Here is a 26,303-nt window from a genome sequence, read left to right on the forward strand (position 1 = left end):
GCGTAGAGCTATACCTTAGCTAACAAGTTCATGGCAAATGAGATTTCTGGTATTGTGCATTGAGCTAGGTACAATAATGCGCCTATTGTACTTAACTAGGGCATTTCTGCCCCTAGCGCATCTTCGTCGTCATCCTGAAAAGGATCACATCCTTCGAACGAAGAGGATCCTTTTCAGGATTAAGACTACGGACGATCATGGGGGTGCTTGAAGGCTTGACCTTGTCAAAATGCCTAAGCATCTATCAACACAATGCTCAAGTTCCAAACCGAGACATAATCGTGTTCTCCCATAATCCTTCATCTCAAAATCGGATTTCAAGTGTTCAGCGGTTTTCCTTAACTCTTTAAGGGCTTCCAATGAAGATCATGTCCAACATGAACCGCGATAGAATCCGAAACTTGTTATGGAAACGCGTGGGCATATCCCTTCCCTATCAAGTAGTCACTTTAGTGAGCGTTTCAACCTCTTTGTAAACGCGCTCCGTGGTCTAGAACCACTTGACTTGGGTAAATGAAGTTCACCATGAACCTTCATGTATATTCCGTATCTAGATCCCTATAGAGATACGTAGTGACCACATTTGTAAGCTGCATGTTCAGTTATTCGGAAACTACCAAACTGAAAGGGTAGTGGAGTGCAATGACATCCATTACGAGAGAATATGTTTCATCGTAGTCGATTCCAGGGCGTTTTTTGAGAAGCCTTGCCCCATAAGGAGAGATTGTCATCTCTTTTTCTCATCACGCTTTCTAACGAAGACCCATTAGTCAATAGGTTTTATGTCAGGAGGTGTTGGCATTACTAGCTCAGAAAACCTTCCTCTTCGTTAGAGAATCCATCTTAATCTAGATCGTATCTTTCCATTTAGGCCAAATCTCTCTACGTTGGCATTCATTTATCAACAGAGCGTGGTTCGATATCATCTTACTCAACAAACTCATGCTCAACTACATCATCAATTATGATGGAGTTTCTATCCCACGTCTCATGTACACTAGTGTAATTTTCATAGAGCTCTATATTCTCAGGAATAGGGTTCTAACGTTGAGGCGTCCCCCAACGATAACCATAACCCGGACGATTCTCATGAGAAGGATTTTGAGTGTCGATAATCAAAGGATTGGAATGTGCCAAAGTATCCTTCGAACTCACGGGCCTCCCACGCATCCTAGCTGGGGCCATGGCCTATAACGCCAGAGTGCCACTCTCTTTGGCATTGGCGCCATGCCTACCTCTGTGTAGGGTGGCGCTACATCCTCTCGTAGGGACGTCCATCCTTGCAGGCATGTTTGCAGCATATTTGTGTGATCTCGTCACTTTAGTAGGGATCGAGATGAGACATAGTGGGGACAGGCCACGACAATTCCTGTCGTTCCTGCTGAACATCTGTGTTCTTATCTCCCCCTAACGACGGGAAGACTGTCTCATCAAAGTGACATCCGCAAATCTACCGGTAAGGAGATCGCCATGCAAGGGCATTAAGTGGCGGACGATTGTTGGAGTCTCAAATCCAACTAAGTTGCTCATTCGTCTGTAAGGACCCATTATAGAACTCTGTGGCGGCGCAATTGGCACATAAATGGCACACTCAAATATGCGTAAGTACGATATTTGTACCCAGTCACTAGCTGTAACGCAGAGGTAGATTGAGTGGCAGTGGGTCGTAGACGAATTAGCATAGCTGCATGTGATATTGCATCACCCCAAGCGGATATAAGGAGGTTGGTACGCATTACCAATGTCCGGACTACCATCGTAGTCGTTTCCGCGAAAACATTTGGGTGTGCTCATTGGAATATGATGTCCAACATCAGTCCCAAATGCAATAACTATCGAAAGTCTTCGATGTAAACTCACTAGCATAGTCAAATCCAATTGACTGAATAGGATGATTCTGGAAGTGAGCCCGTTGTCATATGATGTGTGCTAGGAGTGTTTCATAAGCAGCATTACAAGTGGACAATGGCACAACACGTGACCAGCGTGTTTGCATGTCAACCAACATCATGAGATATTTAAACGTCCGCAAGTTGGGTGAATCAGTCTAGAGAATCCCTACGGATTCTATGTAAGAACATAATGAGTATTGTCATATCTTTTGCATAGGACGGTCTCAGTCCTAATTTCCCTAAGGAACAGGCTTTGTAAAATGAGCGAGAGGCCTTAGAATCAACCAATGAGGATTTTGGTCGGGCCTAAGCGTCTGTAACGCTATTAGAAGCAAAATATGTGACTACATCTCTCATCATGGCGTTGGGGCCATGGAAATAGCATGTATGGCGTCATGGCCACTGGGAGGAACAACCATGGCGTCATGCCCATGGTTGGCGCCACTTATGGTGTCATCACGAGGGACTTGGGCGGCCCTATGGCGTCCCAAGACAGCTGCAGCACCAGATGCTGCGGTGGCTGCTGTCTAATTTAGTCCTGGAATCAATTTTCGATTCTAGCTTCTTCTCACTCTGAAGAATGGATATCCGTGTGAAGTGTTTAATAGACGGATCATCATATCATGACTAGGATGACCTATCCTGTCATGACAAAGCCAATATGTGTCTAAATCCAAGAGATCTTCTCTCATAACTTTTATTGGATTAATAGCTCGAATAGAGTCCACTAGAGAGACATATAAACTTCTCTAAGATGCGCCTTTGTTCGCAATCATTAGAGGTATTGCAAAGGAACTCATTTCCGTTCTCTACATGCGTTTCTGCATGGAATCCGTTGGCTATTCATAGGTACGATTTGCCCTAGGAGCGTAGAGAGTATCCATGACAGTAATCAAGGTGTCATTTGGCAAGGGGAACTTGGGCTATTCCATGTCCTTGAATTAATTCTTGATGGCCCAGCCATCGTAGTCACAAAGTAACATGCTCATGAATCAAAATGGAGTCATAATGAAAAGAACTCAAAATTTTATTCATAAGCCAACGAAGTACATCATTGTCTCTTAATCATTAGGAGAATCTAATCCAAATGCTAGCTAATGCAAAACAATGGTAGTCGTCTAACTTCTTTCGGTAATTCCAAAATAAATGTGACCAGGTGAGTAAAGAGATGTCGGTGGAGCAAGGCTCGCTTAAGTACCACTAATCTCAAAACCTTCCTAGACATCACATTTACGTTGAGTACGCCTACTTTGAAGAAAGACAAAAGCATTGGCATCTACTACAAAAATGATATGGCAATTGCCTACATCTCTTGGAAAATAAAGACTTAAATAGAATTGGCGATCTATTGATCCCAGCCAGATTTGTAGTCTTGAACCCTTCACTCTAGATCATCTTCTTGATCTTCTTGTTCCACATAGTGAGCTTCTCTTGCTTCACAATATGCTTTGTAGGAGGTGACAATTTCTTCACGAGCTCTACAAATGTGTGCCCAATGATCAGACAGTCCACATCTAGAACATACATCTCTTTGCTCAAACTCCATTGATTGAGGCGCTTTGAAAGCGTCATTTAGATGGCTCTTAGTGTTGGTGGCGCCACCAACATGGCCAGAGGCGTTGCCTCCCTCTCTCTTTCCACGTTGACCTCTTCGGTTCCGTGTTCGCCTATATTGGCGGTTACCTTCCCAAGTAGAGCGATTATATGGACCAAAACATCCAGAAGTATCCCTAAGGTTAGGGTTTCGCTCTTGGCGCCTTCTCTTAGGGGCGCGACTATAATTGGATTCCGGAATATGCTATATTTCCACGGATCTCGAATTATAGTTCTTCACAAGGATGTTGTCATGCTTTTCAGCTACATTCATAGCTCCAATGAGCTCATGAAATCTTGTGATCCGTCCTGCAATAACATCGATTCGATAGTTCTTAGCAGCCATCAATGCAGAGACGAGGAAGGTAGAGAGAGTCTTCTCAATCAACATCGCATCTGTGATCTCTTTACCACAGAATTCCATTAAGGATTTAATGCGAAGTGCTTCCGAGTTGTAGTCAAGAACTGACTTGAAATCACAGAAGCGGAGGCTATGCCATCTCACTTCTAGGTCAGGAAGCAGGGAGTCACGGACGTTCACTATGCCAATAATAGCTTCAGACGACAAATGATATCTGTCGTCTGATATGCAAATTATCTGTAGTCTATCCAGCTGTCATCTCTTATGGCATCAGACGACAGATATCCTCTGTCGTCTGTTCTCACTCAGACTACAGAAGTTTCGTAAGGCTCTGTCGTCTGAGCAACCCAACTTTGAAGGATTTGGAACTTTCTGTAGTTATTAATCACATACAACGACATATTAATGTTGTTGAAATGAGGTACAAACTACAGTTTTAATAAAACCTCTGTCGTCTGAAAACAAATAAGAACACATATATATGTTGTCTGAAGTTACCAAAATAAAGACTTGTTTGACAATCTATTGTTTGAATGCATTTTTAACGACATTTAATTGTTGTTTGTAAATCACTTATAATTGGGTAAATTATGCTCATCTGTCGTCTAAATAGTTGTAAGACTTTATTTTTATGTCGTCTGTTTTGTATTCCAACCACAGTTTTAAGTTTTTATGTTGTCTGATAGAAAATAAAACTTCGCATTTCTGTTGTTTGATAATCAATTGAACTTCAGTTTTATGTTGTCTGATAGAAAATAAAACTTCGCGTTTCTGTTGTTTGATAATCAATTGAACTTCAGTTTTATGTTGTCTGATAGAAAATAAAACTTCGCGTTTCTGTACAGTAGTCATCAAAAAGGCAGATTAATTATAAGATCAATTCCTCATTGCATAAATTAACCCACCAAAGTACATTGCATAAATTAACCCACCAAAGTACATTTCCAAAGTACATTTCCATCAGTAGCATAAATTGGATATCAGTACGCACTGCAGTAAAGAATAACCCTACATCTCCAATCAATATTCAACATTGTGGGTGACTGTTGTAGGAGGGCTCCCTGTTACTCCTGACCCTGATAACCTAACCTCCAGGCCATTTTCTAGTAAGACCTGCAATTGTTACATCAAACGAAGGCGATGAACTTAGACCAATTTATTCAATACTGAAAGGCCTCTCATGCATCAAAGTGTAAGTTAAGTACCTTGACAATAGGTTTTTGCACCAAAGTGGACTGGGAAGCAATTGCAGTCATATAAAGGGTTACATGTATTTGTTGAGTCCCGAAGCTGCAAAAATGCAAACTTCATTGGTTATCTGATGGACAGTATATTTTCTACAACCAACCTAGTCATTACACATTATTTCTACAAGACTTAGAACACTCACTTGATGAACTGCTTCCTCAGTGAACGGGAACCAGTACCGCATTCCCACATAGACATTCACCGGCATGTCCTTTGATTCCAAAGCCATTTTCAGTGCATTTGCCTGTATATCACGTAGTAAACAAACTTTTTAGCACAAAAATTCATGAACAGAACAGACTAAGCCGCATTATATCTACCTGCTCATCTGTCATCTTACGCAAGGGTGAACCACCTCCTATAGAAGCATACCCTTCCTTGTTTAACATCAACCCCTGCAAACTATAATTAATTAATTTAACTACATCAATATGGTCCTCACACAAAAGCACTATTATAAAAACTAAAGACAAATAAACAAACAATAGGTTCTAATAACTTTTACCTTTCCAACAATTGCATTCGAAATAGATAACAAATGTAACTTCAATATAACAGCAAAATCTAAATGTATAAACAAAAACCAAAGGAGGAATCCAATGCATGCCAATTCTACAAGTCTATTTCAGGGGAAAAAAATGAAGGTAAGGAAATAAAGACCATGTAATCTGAAAACAGAAACTTGACTATTGTAGCAGCAATTGTTCCACAATCCACTATTTAAAGTCGTATTAAGTTCATGTTGTGCAAGACACCAGTCTAGGAGTTTGTCTTTCCAAATCCACAAACATTAACTTCAAACAGCTCAACATGAGAGTCCCAGTAAGTATCTGAAACTTGTATGTAAATTCAATAATCCCACATAATTAAATACTTGTGATATCACTGACATTATAAATAAATAATGTCTGCAAAAGAAGCCACAACAAAGAAGCCAGCAACTGCAACTTTGTCTGTGAGCTTCCTACAAAAAAGAAGGTCCGGCGCCAGTAGTTATAACAAAAGAGATGTAGCAAGATTGAAATTGTACAGTGATTTAGTGAATAATACAACAGTTCTTTTAGAAAAATTTGATGTTGGAAAAATTTGCGAGTAATTCTTTACCAAACTCTGGATCCGGGCAGGCTCTGAGAACTCATACTTGTCATCAAGCTGCAAGAAGAAAAATATAAGATGGCCATCCAGACATAGTGTTGAAAAAAAGAACTGAACAAATAGCTGGACACACATTCATTGGCCAACAAACAACACAGGCACATGCAAAATGAACAAATGTCATGAAATAAGAAATGAAGGAGGTAAGGTACCCTTAAATATAGTTTGATCTGCGTCCCGGCTAATGATATTTTCTGGATCAGTTTCTACCCTAATCACATAAGAGCTACTGCTCAAGACAGTCATCCAGACTAGAAGCTCAACCATGAGCTGATAGTTTTTACAAGGCATAAGACTAAAAAAAGTGTGAAACCAAAACTGCACCTGCTTGTCAGCAACAAGAAAAGCAGAATAGAACCCAACACCAAATTGACCAACCAAACCGTTGTCTGCACCAATATCCTTATTTTCCAAACAAGATATAAGCACAAAGATCAGATTCAAAAGCATCAATAAACAAAAACAAGATTCAGTAGACTGCAAAACAATGCATTATGAGAGAGACCTTCAGAGCCGTCAAGAATTTTGAAGTACCACTCTAAGCAATGGTACCAAGGCAGTCAATGAGTTCCTCCTTCATCATCCCAATACCAGTATCCCTAAAATTCAGACACCAACATGTCAATCATCTCCACTAATCCATCAAGGAACAAAACAGACTTAACAATCAACTCAAATTTGGAATCCGAACAGCTAAACTCATCAAACAATTATCATACAACCCTAAATCAGAAAAAATACGAACAAAAAGAAAAAAGTAACCAAATCTGGAATATGGATTAGAAACCCTAGATTAGACAGATACCATAGATCGGCGAGATAGATTCGCAGGTAGCTGAGAGGCTGGTCAAATGCCCACTAAATTGAGTATGAGATCTTGCCCTTCAGGAGGTTCATGTCGAAATGTTAGATACGGAATTTCAGCTGCAGGAACATGAATAATCAAACAGAGAGCCACAAATAGTTCCAAAAGAACAACAATTCTATGAAACTTGGTTTGTTGCAAATCACTTCAATTCCAACTAGTTTGAACACAATAGTACACTAAAAACCCATACCCAAATCAAAAGGTTAAACAAATTCAGATCATAGACGTCAAAATTCATAACCTGGTGCTGTTAAAGGTACCGGGTGAAGTTAGCTTCGTCAAATGTTCTCTTCCTTGCAGAAATACAATAAAGAAGCATCAGCAGCAGCAGGCAACCGACAATTTCCAGTTAGTGACAGAGTCCCTATCTCCCTCTCAGTACCTTTTGTGTTCTCCATGGCCTAAACTTTTCTTTTAGACTTTCTTTTCTTATTACTATAATGCAACATTAGCATGCATGTCATCTAATTAGTAAAAAACCTCCATGTCAATTATGTCTAAGAACCTGATATCAAAAGGAGAAACATAATCAAAAGGCAAACTAAAAATGCATGGACGCTATTAACAAAGCATAGCACAAAAAAATATATATATATATATATATATATATCGAGTGTTTCTTTGAAAACAAGTAGTAGATATAAATGGGGTTTTAAAACGTGTATAGTGTTAGACTCAACATGTCGTGAACTTAGCAAGATAAATTGAGACTGTCGGGTAAACAGTAAAGGAGAAAGTGCTACTTTTATACAGTCAAACATCAGAAATCAGACATGAGTTATATGTTCTTTACCATAAAACTCAGTTTCCGAAACCTTCCGTCAATTCTAGATATTATGTAGACTATCTGGGATTTTACAATGCCATCCCTGTTCTCAATTGATAAATCACACTCAATTCCGGTTCCACAGTCTACAAGCTTGATTATAGGAACCCTAGCACTCATAATCGTCTGTACACCAGCAACATGCCCTGCCCCTACAACACAAAGATGTACAACTGAGAACAATACAATGACTAATGGAGCACAATGACTTGCATCTGATAGACACACACACACACACACACACACACACACACACACACACACACACACACACACACACACACACATATATATATATATATATGCGTATTTGTGCGTGTGCGTGCGTGTGAAGCATACATATACAGATGCAGAAACACCGAGATGATCTGGTTAGGACCTAAGTTTGAAGGCTCTGAGGACAACATGTGAGGACCATCCAAATTGTGATCTCATGATTTGAAATGTCTCTTCTGTAGGTCCTATTTAAAATCAACCCTACAAAAAAACTCATCAAACTGGGATCATTTAGTCATCTAATTGTGACTGAATTAGTAAAACTAATAGTGCTTCCCAACACTTAAATGATTAAATGCATTTGGATTCGCCTGATTCTGTGCAAAGAAGAAAATTTAAAGGGAACCTATAGTACTTGACGAGCTCGTTCAAGACCGGAGATCTCTCTTCCAAGAACAAGAGCATGAGGAAGTAATTTCAACAGTACCCACAAATATAAACACTAATCCCTACCATACACCCATAAATTTGAACACCCACCAATTGAAAATTAGGGAGAGAAGAGAGTACCTGAAAGTCGAAGCTTCTCTGGTCTTGATTTTGGAGTTGGGGTTCAGTCCTCAAGCTTCTATCTACGTTGATATAAAGAAATTAGGTCAAGGAGAGCTGAAGTAGAGGAAACCCATTTGTTCTTTTTGTTCTGTTGTAATGAAACGAATAGGGAATTTGATATGGGTAAAGAGGGAATCTGAAAATTACTCAGACGACATACCCAAACTTGCTTTGCCGGAATCGCAGGAGGATGGGAGTGTGTGTGAACTGGAGAGGGTGAAAGGGATTGAGGGTGGATTGAGGGATTGAGGTTCATGAGAGTGTGAGAGCGTGCGAGGGAGAGATTGACTGAGAGTGAGAGGCGGCAATTGTGTTTTTAGATCTAGGGTTGGTTTTTTTTTTTTTTTCAGCTAAGGGAAAGGTCCTAGCAAAATGAGTGGGAAAGCCCGAGTTTTTCTGTTTTAGCTAAGGGAAGGAACTGGGAATACTATAGATTAATTACTAATTAGGGTTTGTTTCCCATTTACTTAGACGACATATGAATGTTGTCTTAATTTTCGACTTGTCTTCCGTTTACTCAGACGACATATAAATGTTGTCCTAACTTTCCACTTTTTCATTGCGAATTTATCAGTTCTTTCAGACGACAGATATCTGTCGTCTTAATTTTCTAACTTACTAAAAAGATGAAAAAACTGAAATAGTATAGATTCTCATGCTATTCAGACTACACAATTAATTTATATGTCGTCTAAAGAATTTTAAAAGATTCAGACGACAGAAAACAAAAATTCTGTCGTCTGAAATGTGTCGTCTGAAGGCATTATTGGCATAGTGGTTGCCAAATCTTTCTTCGAGTGAAACCCACAGCCTTCTGGGGTCTTCTTCATTCATACACTCGTACTGGAGCGAATCATCCATATGACGAGTCATTAGGATGATGGCTTTCGCCTTATTTGCCTCTAAGGCTGCTCTATTTGCTTTCAAAGCTTGAGCTTGCTCAACAGTTAGCACGTCCTGGCTATGCTTGAGAATCGTATTCAAGATTCCATCGGCCTTGAGATGCTAGCGGATATCACGAACCCACCTGTGATATTCAGAGCCAGTTGTTCCCAATGGAGAAAAGTCCAATTTGTTCAGGTTACTCATCCTGAAAGAGAACAAGAAAATGGTTAGTTTCGGAGCGGAAAAAGCTACCACGAAAACATATAAAATTTATAAGCGTAGTCGCTTCCAAGAAATTCGATTCCAAGAGGGATTGGATTAGATCGAAACAATGATGCAAGTGGTCAATCATAAATTCTCTACAAACTCTAAGTTTGGAGATCTCAACAAGCTCCAAGCTTGGAGTGAGCACGAACCCCCACAGTTCGACTTAATTAGGTCTCCCCTATGAAGAAGAAAAGGGGGGGTAGAAGAAGGGAGGTTGCAAGTCCCCGAAAAAGAAGAGAAATTGAATTAAAAACTCTAAAAAAACGGGAACGTTTAGTAAAAAATACCTCGAAATAGGTCGCCGGAAAATTTGACCGGAAAAGTGGTCGAAAAAGTCACCGGAAAATGGCCGGAAAAGTCGCCGGAAATCTGATTGGCGGTCGTTGACTGTTGACCGTTGACTGCTGACCGAGCTGACGTGGCAGTGGGGTCCGTGATGACGTGGCAGTGGGGTCCTGATGCTAACGCGGCAGTGGGTCCCTGGGTGCTGATGTGGCAGTGGGGTCTGAAGCTGATGTGGCAGTGGGTCCTGGAAGCTGACATGGCGGTGGGCCTTGCGTCAGTGGGCCTCTGTCTTGGGGTTCTTGGGCTTCTGGGCTTCTTTTCCTTTCCCCCTTTTTTTTTCTTTTTCTTTTCTTCTCTTCTTCTTTTCTGCCGGTTCAAGACGCAGATGCTCAGATGGCCGGTTCACGTAGTTTTAGGCCGGTTTTTGAACGTTTTCTTCCGGTTCCTGAAACTTCAAATCAGTGGGCTTCTTCTATCAAAATTTGGTGGAAATTGGAGGTCTGGAAGATGGTGAACCGGTGGAATATTTGCTGCGAGTTGTATGGAGCTTCCGGTGGCCGGTTCGGTAGGTTTCCGGCCGGTTCTTGGGGTGCCGCCGCCGGTTCTGGATTCCTGGAATCGAGTTCTTCAAGGTGTGGGGTGGAGGCAGAAAATGCTTCAAGGTTTTGTATTCGGATTCAAGGTTTTTAGCTTCTTGAATCAGGGTTTGGCTATTTGTTTCAGGGTTAGGGCTTCGTGCTGATAACGTGTTGTAGAGAAACTGAAATTGAGAGGAAATCACTGTGTATTCTCATTGATAATATGGGCCTCTTTATATAGAGGATTACAATGCATAGAGTCTGAATCATACAAGGAAAGATAATCTCTAGATTCTTCTAATTAAACCCTATTACCACTAGGTCAAGTAACCTAGAGTTTGGGCCAAACACAAATTAGGGTTTTACTTGAACAAGAAGAACGTTTTCCTCTCTTATTTTTAAGGAAACTTGTCCTTATTTTGTTTTCCTCTCTTAATGCATTTATTTATTTAATTTCATTATCTTTGTTAAGTGAGAAAGTTGTTAAGTGAGTACGCTGCTTGAACAGGTTCAAATTCTAGTCACAGTAATGATCAAGAACTGCTTTGAATGCAGACAACTACAAGCATTAAACAGAGTTGAGAATGTATCAGTTTTTCTACATGCAGAAATGAGAATGTATTGGTATTTGAATTGAGGGTACTTCAATGCTTCCCAATACTTTCTAAATTTGCTCAGCAAGAATCGGTTTAAGGTCACTATAAAATAAGCTGATCTTTGAATATCCTGTTAATTTTACTACAGAGATTTTGGATGGGATAAGCTCTAAACAATCTCAGCGTACAACACCAGCACCATATTACATGTTTTTTGGGTCAAGCAGCACCTTATGACTTAGTTATGGTTTTAATACCTCCTCTACTTACAAAACAAGGAAAAGAATATATATATCCTTATATGACTATAACTTACAAGTACTTACATATTGATCAGATATGGGCCTGCTGACATTCGAAGTCTCTAAACAGGGAAGCCCAAGCATTATGTGACTCGCCAATGGCTATATCTGGTGCAAACTGTTCATCAACACCCTACTTGATCACTGCAATGGAAAAGACATGCAGTCAGACATTTTCATGAGCATCTGAGAAATCAAAATTTCCATCATCCCCATTTTCTAATGTGCTAGAAGTACTAAGCAAAGAATATTCTATTTTGAGAGGAAAGGTTTGGAAGAACAGGGGAACACTACACACACACACATCACATATAGCAGGGGACTCACCCCTACTTGCTCTGACTATCACAAATCTCGCCGCTGTTAAGGTACAATATATACATCACAGTATATAACTATATATATATATATGCATCACATATAGCAGGGGACTCATCCCCAGCTTGCTCTGATTATCACAAATCTCGCCGCTGTTAAGGTACAATATGTTTGCTTGTAACCTTGAAGTTGCCACCAATTCATGGAGTCTTTATTAACATCAAAGTTCTTTCCCAATATAACTAGAAGTCCTTGCTCCACTTTTAAGGTGCCAGTATATCTTGTGAAGGGTAACCCCAGATTGATGCTGTCCATATATGATGCAAATTATGCCTCCGTGCAAAATCCAACTATTACTAACTGCTATAAATCAAAACCTTAGAAAACCAACAAATCTCAACCACAGCCCTATAAAAACAATATCTGCAAATGTGGAATTGAGACTGATATGCACCTCTTCAAGGAGTGTACGGTGGTGGGATGCTTCTGGCTGTATGGTCAACTTGGGCTACGTGCAAGAAATCATCATGCATCCTCATTACGTGGCTGGATTCTTGATATGGTGGAGATGCTTAACATGCAACAGGTATGTTTGTTTTTCATGACCCTTTGGACAATTTGGGTAGAAAGGAATAATGTCGTTTGGAATGGTACTTCCTTTCATCCCATGCATGCTGCTGCATGGTCCACTCAGCTTCTGTTGGAATACCAGCGTCTCCATCCTTTCAAGGAGGCACAGAGGCATAATGGGTCTTCCCACCTAGAGGCCGACTGAAGCTAAATATAGATGGGGCATTCAAAGGGACTGCTGGGCACGGTGGAATAGGAGTTGTTGCCAGAGATCATGCTGGTACGGTGCATGGTGTGTGGTCCAGAGTAATGCAGTTTGCAAGCTCAGCCCTACATTGGGAAGCTGAGGCGTGTAGGGCAGCGTTACTTTTGGCTATACATCAAAGGTGGACTGCAATTGAAGTAGAATGTGACTCTTCAATCTTGGTGAATGCCTTGAATCAACAAAGGGAGGATTACTCGGACATTGGTCGAATTATAGTTGATTGCAAAGATTATTTGCTTGCTTTTGAGTTTGTTGTAATCCAACATGTTTTTAGAGAAGCAAATAGTGTGGCCTACTTCCTAGAGGATGTCTTAAATGAAGACTCTTGTAAAATTTCTATAAACTCTCGGGGTACAGGTATTACGTCCTCCCCTCCCCCTCTCTGAAGCGTCAATCTTTAATAAATAATTGGACATAGGGATGAGCCTCCCACCCTGATTGAGTTTTTTTTTTTTAAAAAAAAAATCTGTTGATACACATACGATAACCGGATTTTATGTGCAGATAAATGATCATTTCTAGAACAAAGTTTAAATGAGCTAATGTTCAATATTTTCAAATATTTTGTGTTAATACAACTAGAAGGATGCCGACCTAATTTTAGAAAGAACAAAAAAAATTGTACACAGTAGGGAATGCTAATGAAATTCTCCGAAATGTAATAAGCACTGTTATTTGATCTGAAACAACCCCACCAGTCACCAATACAGCAGAAGTAGTTTTGCTACTTCCTCTGAGTTTACAAAAGGAGGAAATGAAAATGACACATGAACTTATTCTTAGCATCAGATTACAAATATTTACATCTCAGTTTCGGGATTCAACTAAACCACTCTAAAAGAACACACAAGTGAAATTTGCTTCCGCTAGTGCACCTCGAGATAGAGCAGAAGCAAATTGTATCAGGACACTACAAAATAAGCTAACAAATATTTGAATATCTACCTCATAAACTCTCTTAAGGATCAGTATCATGACACTACAAAATAAGCTAATTAATATTTGAATATCTATTGATTTTGCTAGGCATTACAACCACATGCTATTTTTTAAACAACCTCAGCATACAACACCTGCTCTGATGAAATAGTTATATTTTTACTACTTCCTTCCTGCGAGAGTCTGCATTACAAAAGCAAGGAAAAGAGAGATACAGGCTTATATTCTTAGATGATAGCAAATACATGCATATAAATCAGTCTCTGGAACTCAATTAAGCCTTGGATATCGACCTCATGATATTTGGAGCCTCAATCAGGGAAGCACTAGTATCCTGCCATTTGCCTATGGCTACATCTGCTGCAAACTCTTGATCAACCACCCAACTAGACAACTACAATAAAAAATACATGAGGTCAGATTTTTTCAAGACCAGATGAGAAATAAAAATTGCCATCATCCTCTTTTTTAATTTGCTAGAAGTACTAACCATTCATGTATATGATATCTTATTTTGGTACTAAGGTTGTTGGAGGAAAAAGGAGCAGAATATTAATTGGTGTATAGCAGGGCAATCACGCCCATTGCTTGCTCTAACCATCATAAGAGTCTCACCACTCTCAAGGTATATCACCGTATGTTTGCTGGTAACCTTCCAACTACATAAGCAAAGGATCATTATACTAAAAGCTTAAGAGCTAAGCATGTTTAATTTAAACTACTTAACCAGAGATCATACCTTTGAAATAGGAAAAATCCATTAGTGGACAAATCTGGGTGGGGTTCATTTGATATTTACAGCACCAACTTGCTTGCATGAATCTACAACATATGCACACTCCAAGAAGCAGTACTCACAGCACCAATTCCATACTTAGAAACAAAGAAAACCAACTTTTACTTCCTCAAGGAGGTCAGCCTATACCCACCGCGTCACCTTGAAGCAGAATTTAATCAATGCCAGACTAGATTTCTTAGCTGATACCAAAAAATGATAATATGATCTAATCAAATCATTGGCCAAATTTGCTTATGAATTTAGAAGTTTTAATCTATAGATGACAAATTAATCTGCCTTTGGCATGTAAATGTGCCAGGAAGATTTTTCTTAAAGTGAGAGTTTCACATTCCATTGGCTCAACACAATGACCATATGGACAATGCAACATCGTGCCTCTAAAACATGATATGTTTTAATAACTTACAATGAGATAAAGGCACTTGAGCATAGAAGTACTAGGAAAATTATATGGGCACAACTATACCAAGGGAAATAGCACATACCTTTACTTCTAGCTTATTTGCAGTCGTCTCAAATTCAATCAGATCAGCATGTACCCGACTTTGCCCAAATCTGCAACCATTCCAAGTGGAGAGCTTATAGTTCCCACTGCAAATGGAAGCAACAATCTATATGTAAAAAATTAATCAATTTATCACCCAGAAACATAGTAATAAATATATAACAAGCGAAACCGAAGAAATGAACTAGAAATGAACAAGAAAATAAACATGTGTATGTCATTGAACACAAATCAAAACAAATGACACGAAGAATAAGGAAGAAAAACCAAATGTCTAAAAACGTCAACCCTACAAAGCAAAATATGTGCAGATTTTAGAACAAAGAGAAAACCCTAAATTGGAAAATCTTCAAGGAAGGAAGACTCACGAAAATCTCAATTCTCGCACTTTAAAACTTGAAGTTAAAACTGCAGCAGCATTTCAAGTGGTTGCTTTAAACCACTGTAAAAGAAAACATCTGAGTGAAATTTGCTTCCCTTAATGCAGACTACCGCAAGCATTACATAGGGTGAAACAACAGTTGGGATTCAATTGAAGCAGACATGGGTGGGATTTCTTCACGGAATTGGCTGAAAAGTGAGATAGTCCATACAATCAAGATAATGGCAAAGATGAGATACTTGAGACCTCAGTGTATAGGTCTTTAATTTGATGATAGTCCAATACAGTGTATAGGTCTTTAAATTGAGGATTCTTCAATACTTCCAACTGTTTTCTAAATTTACAGAGGAACTTACGAAAATAAGGTATTCTCTCATTTTGTGTTTATTCCATTAAACCCGGTTTCTGATTGTAGGATAATGATCAAATAAAGTCTAAATAGAGACCTTAATATTGGCGTACTATTATTCTGAAACTGAATAGTTTTAATACTTCCTCTAAGTTAAAAAACTTGAAAAAGGAAATTACACGTATTTAAGTATTTATTTACGAGGATTACATATATACACTTACTCATTGATCAGTTTTGATGAATAGATGTTTTTTGGAGAGAGCCTGATCCTGCAGCAACCTCTAAAGAGACACACACCACTTTCTAATGAATTAGAAAACCCTCATCAACCATCATATATGATCACTGCAATGCAATACAGGCAATCAGACTTTTTCAAGAATGCATTAGAAATCAAAATTGCCATCAGTTAATGGAACTGTATATTAAGGTCCAAGTTCTTTCATTATATAAGTAGAAGTAGTTTCATCTCTTTCTTACAATGCCACTAGACCTTTTGAATGGTAATCCAGATTGGTGTTAGTTACTGAATATGTGCTGCTGAATTGATGCAGATAATTAATGCTTGCTTGCATGAATCTACAACAGAGGCAAACTCAAGAAAGAGCAACTACTCACAGTATCAATGCCATCCTTAGAAGCAATGAAAACCAATTCCTTCTTCCTCAAGAAAGTCAGCTCCCACCTGCCGCATCACCTTGAAGCAAGATACTTGGCCAAAGCCAGGCTAGAACTTCTGATACCAAAATATTGTTGTATATGAGTTTTGACAAATTATTGGCAATACATATTAATGAAATTCCAGGTAATTTGTAGAGGAATAGTGTGTGTGGCATGCACATATACTAGGAAGATTCTGCTTAAAGTGACACATTGCATATTCCATTTGCTTAATCCATGGACCATGTGGATGATGCAACATCATGCCTTTTTCCCATGAGATGTTTCGATAAAATTGTAAACAATAACATATGGGTGTTTGAGCCCAGAATTACTAAGGAAAAGAGCAAGAGTACAACTAGAGGAGAATAGCATATACCTTTGCTTCTAGCTCATTTGCAATCGTCTCAAATTCAGTTAGATCAGCAATCAGCAAATGGAAAAATCTATAGTCCAACTTGGCCAGAATCTGTGACCTTTCCGAGTGGAAAATCTATAGTCCCCACTGCAAATGAAAAAAACAAACAAATTGCATCATATCAATCACCTAGCACCAATATTCTCCTACAACAATGGAATCAATTGAGGACAAATTTGCCAATTTTGATACCACAAAACAATCATTCGTATAAAAACATGAAATCAGCAAAATTTTAGAACAGGGAAGAAAACCAAACCTGAAAATAGCAGCTAGTCTCTGAAAGAACATGGCATATATTATTGTTGGAACTATGGAGTACTGGCTGGTGAGGAAGAATCATAATTAGCAAGAGTTGACAGCCAATCGGGAACAAGATCAATATTGGCTTCCCAATCAGAAGTCTGGGAGATTTGATCCGCCATTACAATCTTATTTGAATATTCATTCGGTGGTTGGCATACGAGGTGAACTCCACAGCTTTTCATGCAATGAGCAGGGTAAAATTGAACTCGACACTTATATGGCCACCAACCCTTTTGATCGTTATGAGGGCAAGATTCCATTATCTGATCCACCTTTCCCTTTATTTCATCAGATAATGGAATACAAGTTAGCCACATATGGTCTGGCGTTGAACTGCGCAATCTGGAACACTGATATATGAGTACCCCATTGATGGAAATATCAGCTCGAGCGTTAAATAACAAATTAGAAGTGTCATCACCAGAACAAACAGCCACTCCTATGTTCTCCCAATTCAATTTGCTTGGGATTTCAAAAGAAATTGCACATTTACTGAACACACCTTTTTCATTAGCAGCAAGTTCCTTCGAACAATGGAACCACTTTGGAACATCACTACCAGGTAATACAACACTAAACCGGGACTTCTGCAATAAAAATGTCAAATATGTCAATTCCGCATGTATTCTTTCAGGTGAGAGACCCCTTTTGTGTAGGCGGGTCTCAGCCCCTATTAATAAGGTGCATGCATCATGAATTACTGCAATCACATAAAACAAAACAAGAGAAAGAATAAACAGACCTGATTATTCAGCAAAATATTTTCCATCTTCTCCATGTCATAGCCCAGACTCTGGCAATTCCACAAGTACATCCTTGACTCACTCAAAGAGATGGGAGACTTGGGCAATATAAAAAAACTATCCAGTGATTCGCAATCCCTCGCATTTACCTCGAGTATATTTGGTGGAAGCTCTGGAATCTCTCGAAGTCTTTTGCTATAAGACAAGTTAATCTCTTTTAAGTTTACAAATTTGCCAAGTGCAGGAACACTAACAAAATTGCAACTTGAGAGATGTAGTTCGGTTAATGTTTCCAAGCAATCAAGACTCCCAATGAAATCAACAGTCGATAAATTACACCCTTTGGTTTTGAGTACACGTAGCTTGGGAAGTGCTAGCGAGCCACTGTCATGATCATGTGACATACTTGCTTTTGTTTGAAATGTAAGAAGATTTGAGCATCTACTCACATTTAGGATCTCTAGATTTTGTAACTCATTGCATGGTATTGTTGTAAGATTCTTACAATCTGCAAGATTCAACTTTTTCAAGTTGGGAATTCCACTGAAGTCTGGCAGTCCTGTTAGGGATTCACAACCCCTTAAATTCATACATGTTAGCCTTGAAAAATTCTGCATTGCAAAAGAAAAAGGAAAATATCAACCAAGTGGAGACAGTAATTTACAACACAATTATTTATTATATGATTTTTTTAATTAAAAAAAGTCTTGAAATAAAATGGATATTAGATTAAAGTACCTTACGTCCCTCCCATAGACGTGTGATTCTGTGGCTGTCAGGAATACTGAGCATTACAAGTCTGTTTGCACGAAAATCGGATGGAAAAGATTGCAACGGACTATTAGGCCAATCAAGCCACCTCAACTGGTCGGAGAGATAATCAATCTCTCCAGAAAAGGATTCATATTCCACCATTCTGCTCATAGAAATATATCTAAGCCTCTTCATCTTTGAGAAGCTTTTAGCATTCAAAGATATCGTAGATGATGGCCACGGGACTTGAATGCCTATAACTTTATTTGTTCCCTACAGTAAAAGAAAGCAAACTTATTAACCTAGCAATGATTATGGTTGTAATTTCTATTCAGACCAAAAAAAAAACCATAGCAATTTCTATTGGAAGCACAAATATTGTTTCAATACAGTTTACTTCAAGGCCTCAATAAGAAATTATATTCAACATAAAATGCTTTCCGAATTGAAAAACACAAAACATTATTAATATACTTACTGTATTATTTGTTAGAACGTCTTCGACATCTTCTTCACTCCACACTCTGCTGCGTTCCCCGGGTTCGTCAGGTGACTCTTGATATACTATATCTTTACCCATTTCTTCTATCAAGTCATGAATCCAAATTGTATTTTTGTCAATTCTTATCAAGGCTTTTTCTTGGAGTCGTTGAAAACCAATCACTGTTTTGAGGTCGTAGCAATCTTCTAGTATTGGTTTCACATGGGCTACAGACTTACCTTTAAAGAAGCAAGCAATATGAAGAAACAGTTCTTTTAAATCTGCTCCCAGAGCATCATAACTTAGTCTGAGAACGTCTTGTATCTCCATCTGAGGACCTCCTTTACAACTGTCTAATATAGCTTCCCACTCATCTGTGCTTCTACCAAGTAGATGAGAGCCTAAAACTACCAAAGCTAATGGAAGGCCCTGGGCATAACATATAGCACGTTGTGCAAGTTTCAAATAATTGCTTGGAGGTCCATTTCTTCTGAATGCATGCAAGCTAAACAACTCCAAAGCATGAGGATAATCTAACAAATTGACCTTGTATACTTTATCAACTTGATGAGCAATTAGCCAGTGTTTATCTCTTGTTGTAATGAGAATTCTACTGCCCGGCCCGAAACAATCAGGGGATGGAACTAATTTCTGTAATTGGCTAGAATGAGTCACGTCATCAAGGATTAAGAGAACTTTTTTATTTCGCATCATTGTCTTTATCAAACTGACTCCTTCATCAGCACCGCGCACCTTCAACTTTGAGTCCCCTAAAATATCAAGCAAAATTGTCTTTTGCAGTTGGTCTAGGCCATTGGATCTAACATCTGCCAAGAAACAGCTCTCTTCAAACTCATGGCGAATTGAATTAAACACATCCTTGGCAATCGTGGTCTTTCCTATTCCACCAGGCCCCCATATGCCTACCATTCTATTCTCCCCGGCATCTAAAAGTCTGATGACATCTTGTCTACAAGACTCTAATCCAATTGGATGTTCAGCAACGTGCAACTCACGTGAAGGGTTTATTACTTGGGCGGACAAATCCCCAACAATTCTCTTGATAAATTTAGCCTCGGATCTATGAATTCATATATAAGAAATCAATTAAAGTAGAAGATTAATATATGGATTTTTCAATATCAATAAAAAAAAAAAAAAAATAGGCTAACTAAATCAACATACCGGCCCTCCTCGAAAGTCCATCCAGACAAATTTGCTGCATCTGAAAGAGCCTTCCTCCATTTGCCCAGGCTATCCTTGTATTTGCATTGATCAAGTGTAGCAAATGCGTCACCGAAAGCGCCTGTTTGGTGTCGTACATCTGAGGGAGCCACCTTGTAGAAAACCGGTCTGACCTCTTGTCCTTTTGATTCTCTGCATTCAAGTATCTTGACCAGTTCGTCTAGGCACCACCTTGAGGCAGCATAATTTCGAGAGAAGACGATGACTGAAACTCTAGACTCCTCAATAGCTTTGAGAAGAGCCGATGATATTTCTTCTCCTCTTCTCAGCTCATCATCTATGAAGGTCTTAATTCCCCTGTTATCCAAAGCGGTGTGCAAATGATCTGTAAAATTAAAGCGCGTATCCTCGCCTCGAAAACTCAGGAAGACCTGGTATGTGCAATGATTTTGGTAATCGGTAGAGGAAAGTGGGAGAGAAGAAGATGGAGAACTGGCTGCTGCTGCTCCTGTGGGCAGAGAAGCCATATCTTGCTTTGATTTGCATTGCCCCATCCTAGAGTGCTTTTGGAATTTGTTCTAACGTGCAATATGAGCAACTGTACCTGCTCGTCACAAATTTCTACGTCTACCCGATGCAAAATTGAGAGCGAAGAGATTAGAGAGGTTCTCACTTCTCACTTTAGGGTTTGAGAGTGAGAGAGGTTGAGAGCGGCAGAGTTTGAGCCTTTGAGGACTTGGTTATTAGGGTTTTCTTAAGAGACGGGTGCGAATGGGTGGGTGTAGGGATTTATTTTTCTTCGAGTCTTTAAGATTGCATGTAACATCATAATATCATATGGCTCACTATATTGATTGTAACGTCTGTATTTTATGCAATCTCTTTTTTTTTAATAGAAAATGCCAATTTTTCTTCAAATCCCCTGACCAAAAGAAATGTCACTTTACCAACTTACTAGTAGCATAGGGCAATGTACGTAGTTCTCAATAGTGTCGGATATGCCATCTGGTTTGTTTAATTATTGTACATAATATCCATGGTATCAAATTCTTATGAAGACAAGTGAGACAAGCATTACAGTGAAAAACTGGTCCGGATTTGATTGAAGCAGACATGAACCAGAAATATACATGTAGCATTGAGATACTGGATATTAAGTTTATGGTATTCAATCCTTCCAGATCATTTCAAATTTTCAGAGGAAGAATCAGTTCTTAGGCCGCCATAGAATGAGCACTGCTGTTCTTTTCAATTTCTATTCTTCACTAAATGGGTTTTGGATTGAATAAAGTAATGAACCTTAATAAGCACTGCTATTCTGAAGGTTCACAGCACCACCAGCAACATGGTAATAGCTTTACAACGTACTTCCTTCAGTCGCAGAAACAAGGAAAAGAGTAAAATACAGGTAGTTTGTATGATTACAAATACTTGCATACTGATCGGTTTGGAATTCGGTTGACCCTGATAGTATAGCCATCCTGCAGCAGCCACTTAAGAGGAAAGTCCCAGCATCCTGCCACTTGATCACTGCTGCTAAAAACTGTTCAGCAACTACCCCTGTTAATCACTTTAATGGAACCTTTGACGAACACTTTAGAAATCAAAATTGCTGTCATCTGTGGAAGTGTTGCTGAGAAAGGATTGCTTAATCCAAGGAGACATGGTGCAAATATGATATGTTTCAATGGATTGGCACATGAGTACCAAGGAAAATTGTAGACACAAGGCACACAACTAAGGGGAACAGCAAACACTTGCTTCTAGTTAGCTTATTCGGACTTTGGAGCTGGGAAGAATCTGCACCCTTTTCCCAGTGGCACTCTTCTGATGTTTCTATACTTCTTTCCACCCTGCAAACAGAAATTATATCTCAATAGCCTGCAACATGGTAAGTAATTGAGCAAATCACAAAAACAAAAAACAAAAACAAAACAAGAAAGCAAGATCAAAATCAATAAGGAGCTAGTTATTAACGACAGTATACAAGATGTGTGGAAAACCACTTCCTTAGCCGATCATCAATATTCTCCGAAAATGGTGGGACCAATTCAATGTTGGCAATCAGGATGTATACCTGATCTCATCATCATGTAGCTAACCTCTGACTATCAGATCATCTGCATTTGTTGGGTCCTTGTACCTACAATTGTGAAGTAAATAAAAAACCAAAAGCAAATGGCCAAACGCACACTAAATGGGAAAGAGAAAGCCAGCCAACGTTGCTCAAGGAGGCCAAAGTTCATTGCTGATTTCTACATCTTAACTGGAAAGCATCACCTGACTCTTTGTTTGGATTCTAGCTAGGAGAAAGCAAGGTTCAATCACATAACTAAAGTGTGATTTGGACAGTACTGTATACAGACGTTTGGAACATATTCTAGAACAAAAGGAAAAATAGAGACAAATATCGAGAGAGCCATTTTGTTCCTTTAACAATTTAGTGATTGATGTCATGTGAATACATCTGAATGCATGGCATTCTTGTCAGAACTCTAAAGTGGATGGGGTACGGTTGGTGAATATCCATTCTGTCGGCATACTAGGTGAACAACAGTCATTCCAGCTTCAGGCTCAAGGGTCTGATTGGTTCTGATTTACAACACATTTCAGCCGAGTAGTAAATGAGTTTGGACAATGGCAATGGAAGAAATTGGGTTGTGCATATTGCCCCTGAAGTATGGCTCAATGATAATGGAGGCATACTTGGATTGTGTAATTAACACAATACAATAATGGCAGGCAAATCAAAAGCAATAGATAATAGGAGAACAGACTAAAGGAGAATAATAATTGAGGAAGAGTTCTCTTCAAATCATAATTCTATTACTAGTCCAGAAATGGAACCTGTTGTTATCTGGAACAATTATTTCCCTTTCGTATATTCTTTCCACTAATTTGGCAAAAGAGTGACAATCAGAACACATTCTCAGATTCTTCACCACACGAATTGGAATTCCTTGCCCTGTACCTATAAGCTCAAAAGCTATGGCCACTTTCTCACTATGTCGACCGAGCAAGAACTCTTGCTCCTTCAAATCAACATCAAGCAGGACATTGTCCAAATCAGGAACATGACCAGCATCTCTGAGTCTGCTGTTTATTTTTTGCAACATCAATGAAATATGGCTCTTCTCTGTGTGTGTATCAGTATCACCACCGGAGGTAAATTCATGAATCACTCCATTAACTTCCAATAGAACTGGATCCGGGTACCTTCTGAGTCCCTTTATCATTCTATTGTAGCCTCACTTTTGCAGCGTCTGCCCATTTCCCAGCTGATGCATATATGTTTGAGAGAAGCACATGAATAACAGTCCTCTGAGTGGTCGACTCTGATATCTGTTCAGCTGCATATGCTGCCATTAATTTCAAAGTTTTTGTGGGTCCGACAAGCAGCCAAGAGAGTGCCCCAAATGACTTCATTAGGTTCCATTGGCATGCTCTTTACCTAATCAACAGCTTCTTCCAAAAGCCCTGCTCGGCCTAGTAGATCAACCATGCAACCGTAATGAACAATATGAGGGGAAATGCCATGGACCGACTGCATTGACATGAAAATGTTCTGTCCTTGTTCCAAAATACCAACACGGATGCATGCTGCTAGTACTGCCACAAAGACTACTTCATCTGGTTTCACCCCTTGCTTAAGCATGTCATCGAAAAGCTCTAGACCTCGTTCCCCATTTCCCCATGGCCATTGCTCCAATGGCTGCTGTCCAAGCAGAAACATCTCTTCTTGCCATATTATCGAACACCTTCATTGCACTTTGAGGGTCACCACATCTAGCAAACATGTCAACTAAGGCTGTCCCGAGCCGCATATCACAGTTAATTTCATTTTTTTTTTTTTCGATATAAGCATGAGTCCACTTTGCAAGAACAAGAGCTCGTAGATATCCGCAGGCAGATGCAATCTCCACCATGGTCACCCTATATCCTTTTATTCCCTCACTCTGAATCACCCGGAAAAGTTCAATTGCTTCCTCAAACTTGCTCTCTTGGACCAGAGCACCAATCACAGTGTTCCAAGAGACAAGATCACTCCTTGGCATCTCATTGAACATTTTCCAAGCTGATTTCACGTCACCACTTCTTATGAAACCAGAAAGCAACGAGTTATATGATACTACAGTCTTATTCGGCATATTGTCAAAAATTATGCAGGCCACCTCTTCTTGGCCACACTTGATGTACACGTTAATCATGGCATCACAAATGTTATCCCAACCTTATAGTCCATTCCTTAGAACATAACCATGGCAGCACTTTCCAGAAAGATAATCACTTAGTTGTGCACAAGCTGAAATTGCAGATAACATGGTAACCTTTGTCGGGTCTCAGGCCCTGTTGTAGCATTTGACCCATGATCGAAACTGCTTCACCAGCCAGTCCCTGGCGCACATAATTCGACAAAATCGTATGTGTAAAGAACCAAGTTCTTATCCACACATGCATTCATCAAAAAGCCGCTTTGCAGCATCAGTAGCTCCACATTTCATATACATATCACCAAGTGAATTCACCATAAGCATATTACTCTTAAGAGTCCAGACTCCCCAATGTAAGCACACCCCCTCTCACTCAACGCAACATCCTTCACAACTCGATCTGCACAAGCAGAAATGACACACACCATCGTCACCAAATTGGGTTTAATCCCAGTAGCCACCATCTCGAAAAACAAAGAAACAGCCTCCTTTGGCATATTCCTCCTACCATCTCGACACAGTGTTTCTCTCAAGCATTTCATCAAACACCTTCCGGGCATAATCCAAGTCCCCACGGAGCTGAATCCCTTCACAGAAAGCCACGTGTTCCTCCAAACCCATCTTCACAAGCGACCCATGGAGCTGAACCCCTTCACAGAAAGCTGAAAGCCACAATCTTCTAGCAATGTTAGTGAGATTTAACTTTGAAAGGTAGCAAGCACTGTTATTGGATGTGAAACAACCCCACCTGTCATCATACAGCAGCAGCACCATGGTGATAGTAATTAATTTGCTACTTCCTCTTGAGTAACAAAGCAAGGAAATGAAAAGGACACGTGCCCTTATTCTTAGCATCTCAATTTCATAACTGCCACTTATCTATAACTATGTCCGCAGACTCTTCATCAACCCGCCCACTTGATGGCTGCAATGGAAAGTACATGCAGTCAAGACATTTTCAAAACCATGTTAATTCACATTTTCATCGATATTCATGGAAAAGTTCATCATATACAAGGAAGACCGGTTTCATATTTTTACCAACAAATGGTACCAGATTCATCATTTGATAATATAACATTATATCTGGCAAAAGAACCAGACTTTGTGAATTATACCATGCATGACCGAAACAATCTAAAACAGAAGTGTATAAGCACTGTGCATTCACCTAACAACATCTATGTAATCCTGATGTGGTTTTGCTAAAGGTCATTATCCAATATGTAATCCTCTAATGAACTGTTTTACTAGAAACTTATTTGGTCCATTGTTTTATACTTAACAACAAGCTCGATATTCTGGGAGGACTATACTTGCTTGGATTTAAGCCAGTGCATGTTAAATAGTGCTATATTACAGGTGGCTGCGAAGCACCTAAAATCGGATATATCCAACTGTCTAGTACATTTCCTTGTCCTTGGGACCAAGGTATGTATGTGTGTGTGTATTTTGATGCATTGTGCTTGAATAAAAGGTAAGTATACCAATTGTTATTCTTACTGTGAAGTTGTGGTGTTGAATATCTTGAAAATTACTTACTATCAGGCAAGCATATGGTGTGGAAAGCACCTAAAAATGACTCTTATGTCAGCCGAGGAATCTCAAGAAGAAGAGCACGAGAACTTGTTCTTTCAGGTAGATGTTGATGACACTGTCCTTGTTCTTATTTCCTAACGCGGGGACTTTTTACGTAAGGAATGATTAATTAGATGTATTGAAATTCAAAATT

At 39.3% G+C, this 26,303-nt stretch overlaps 2 protein-coding genes, 1 long non-coding RNA gene and 1 pseudogene across 24 annotated transcripts; all 4 read right to left on the reverse strand.

Annotated features, from left to right (window-relative positions):
* Window positions 1-4,697: 4,697 nt before the first annotated feature.
* Window positions 4,698-6,614, reverse strand: LOC133713084 (ferrochelatase-1, chloroplastic-like). 5 transcript variants are annotated; one of them, XR_009847765.1, is made up of 8 exons: window positions 6,574-6,613; window positions 6,402-6,460; window positions 6,199-6,246; window positions 5,985-6,058; window positions 5,415-5,489; window positions 5,237-5,338; window positions 5,052-5,136; window positions 4,702-4,959 (listed from the first exon to the last, which is right to left on the reverse strand). XR_009847765.1 is itself a non-coding variant. In XM_062139210.1 (7 exons), exons 3-7 carry the CDS (start codon window positions 6,240-6,242, stop codon window positions 4,867-4,869), a joined length of 396 nt encoding a protein of 131 aa, XP_061995194.1. In that variant the 5' UTR covers window positions 6,243-6,246; window positions 6,402-6,460; window positions 6,574-6,614; the 3' UTR covers window positions 4,698-4,866. The 5 variants fall into 5 exon arrangements, 4 of the variants coding, with proteins under 4 accessions (XP_061995194.1, XP_061995197.1, XP_061995196.1 ...); XM_062139210.1 differs by lacking the exon at window positions 5,985-6,058 and having other exon boundaries at window positions 4,698-4,949; window positions 5,415-5,496; window positions 6,574-6,614; XM_062139212.1 differs by lacking the exon at window positions 5,985-6,058 and having other exon boundaries at window positions 4,703-4,949; window positions 6,574-6,612.
* Window positions 6,615-7,917: 1,303 nt separating this feature from the next.
* LOC133708014 (uncharacterized) lies at window positions 7,918-9,155 on the reverse strand. Its single transcript, XR_009845508.1, has 4 exons — window positions 8,932-9,155; window positions 8,730-8,791; window positions 8,323-8,420; window positions 7,918-8,095 (listed from the first exon to the last, which is right to left on the reverse strand). It is a non-coding gene; the product is annotated as an uncharacterized LOC133708014 (long non-coding RNA).
* A 4,432-nt stretch (window positions 9,156-13,587) lies between these two features.
* On the reverse strand, window positions 13,588-21,167 carry LOC133712263 (disease resistance protein RUN1-like). 18 transcript variants are annotated; one of them, XR_009847257.1, is made up of 13 exons: window positions 20,361-21,167; window positions 19,173-20,256; window positions 18,680-18,967; window positions 17,941-18,552; window positions 17,152-17,785; window positions 16,854-16,979; window positions 16,433-16,550; window positions 16,036-16,159; window positions 15,061-15,166; window positions 14,516-14,754; window positions 14,267-14,435; window positions 14,070-14,170; window positions 13,588-13,959 (listed from the first exon to the last, which is right to left on the reverse strand). XR_009847257.1 is itself a non-coding variant. In XM_062138370.1 (6 exons), exons 1-6 carry the CDS (start codon window positions 20,912-20,914, stop codon window positions 17,487-17,489), a joined length of 2,685 nt encoding a protein of 894 aa, XP_061994354.1. In that variant the 5' UTR covers window positions 20,915-21,167; the 3' UTR covers window positions 17,344-17,486. The 18 variants fall into 18 exon arrangements, 2 of the variants coding, with proteins under 2 accessions (XP_061994354.1, XP_061994355.1); XR_009847255.1 differs by adding an exon at window positions 15,449-15,522 and having other exon boundaries at window positions 13,588-14,170; XR_009847256.1 differs by adding an exon at window positions 15,449-15,522 and having other exon boundaries at window positions 13,588-14,170; window positions 15,061-15,186.
* A 487-nt stretch (window positions 21,168-21,654) lies between these two features.
* Window positions 21,655-25,649, reverse strand: LOC133707916 (pentatricopeptide repeat-containing protein At3g22690-like; annotated as a pseudogene).
* Between the last annotated feature and the right edge of the window lie 654 nt (window positions 25,650-26,303).

This window comes from Rosa rugosa, chromosome 5 (assembly GCF_958449725.1).
Source record: "Rosa rugosa chromosome 5, drRosRugo1.1, whole genome shotgun sequence".
NCBI classification, from domain to species: Eukaryota; Viridiplantae; Streptophyta; class Magnoliopsida; order Rosales; family Rosaceae; genus Rosa; species Rosa rugosa.

Bases quoted from the DNA above. Each gene is read 5' to 3' on its own strand.
- LOC133713084 (XM_062139210.1), bottom strand. From the start codon at position 6,242: ATGACAAGTATGAGTTCTCAGAGCCTGCCCGGATCCAGAGTTTG. The intron at 5,339-5,414 runs GTAGATATAATG...CGTGATATACAG, and splicing joins GTAAGATGACAGATGAGCAG to GCAAATGCACTGAAAATGGC. The intron at 5,137-5,236 runs GTGAGTGTTCTA...GCATTTTTGCAG, and splicing joins CTGAGGAAGCAGTTCATCAA to CTTCGGGACTCAACAAATAC.
- LOC133712263 (XM_062138370.1), bottom strand. From the start codon at position 20,914: ATGGGGCAATGCAAATCAAAGCAAGATATGGCTTCTCTGCCCACAGGA. The intron at 20,257-20,360 runs GTATGTTGATTT...ATGAATTCATAG, and splicing joins TGGACTTTCGAGGAGGGCCG to ATCCGAGGCTAAATTTATCA. The intron at 17,549-17,700 runs GTGTGTTCAGTA...CTCATATATCAG, and splicing joins ACTTGCTGCTAATGAAAAAG to TGTTCCAGATTGCGCAGTTC.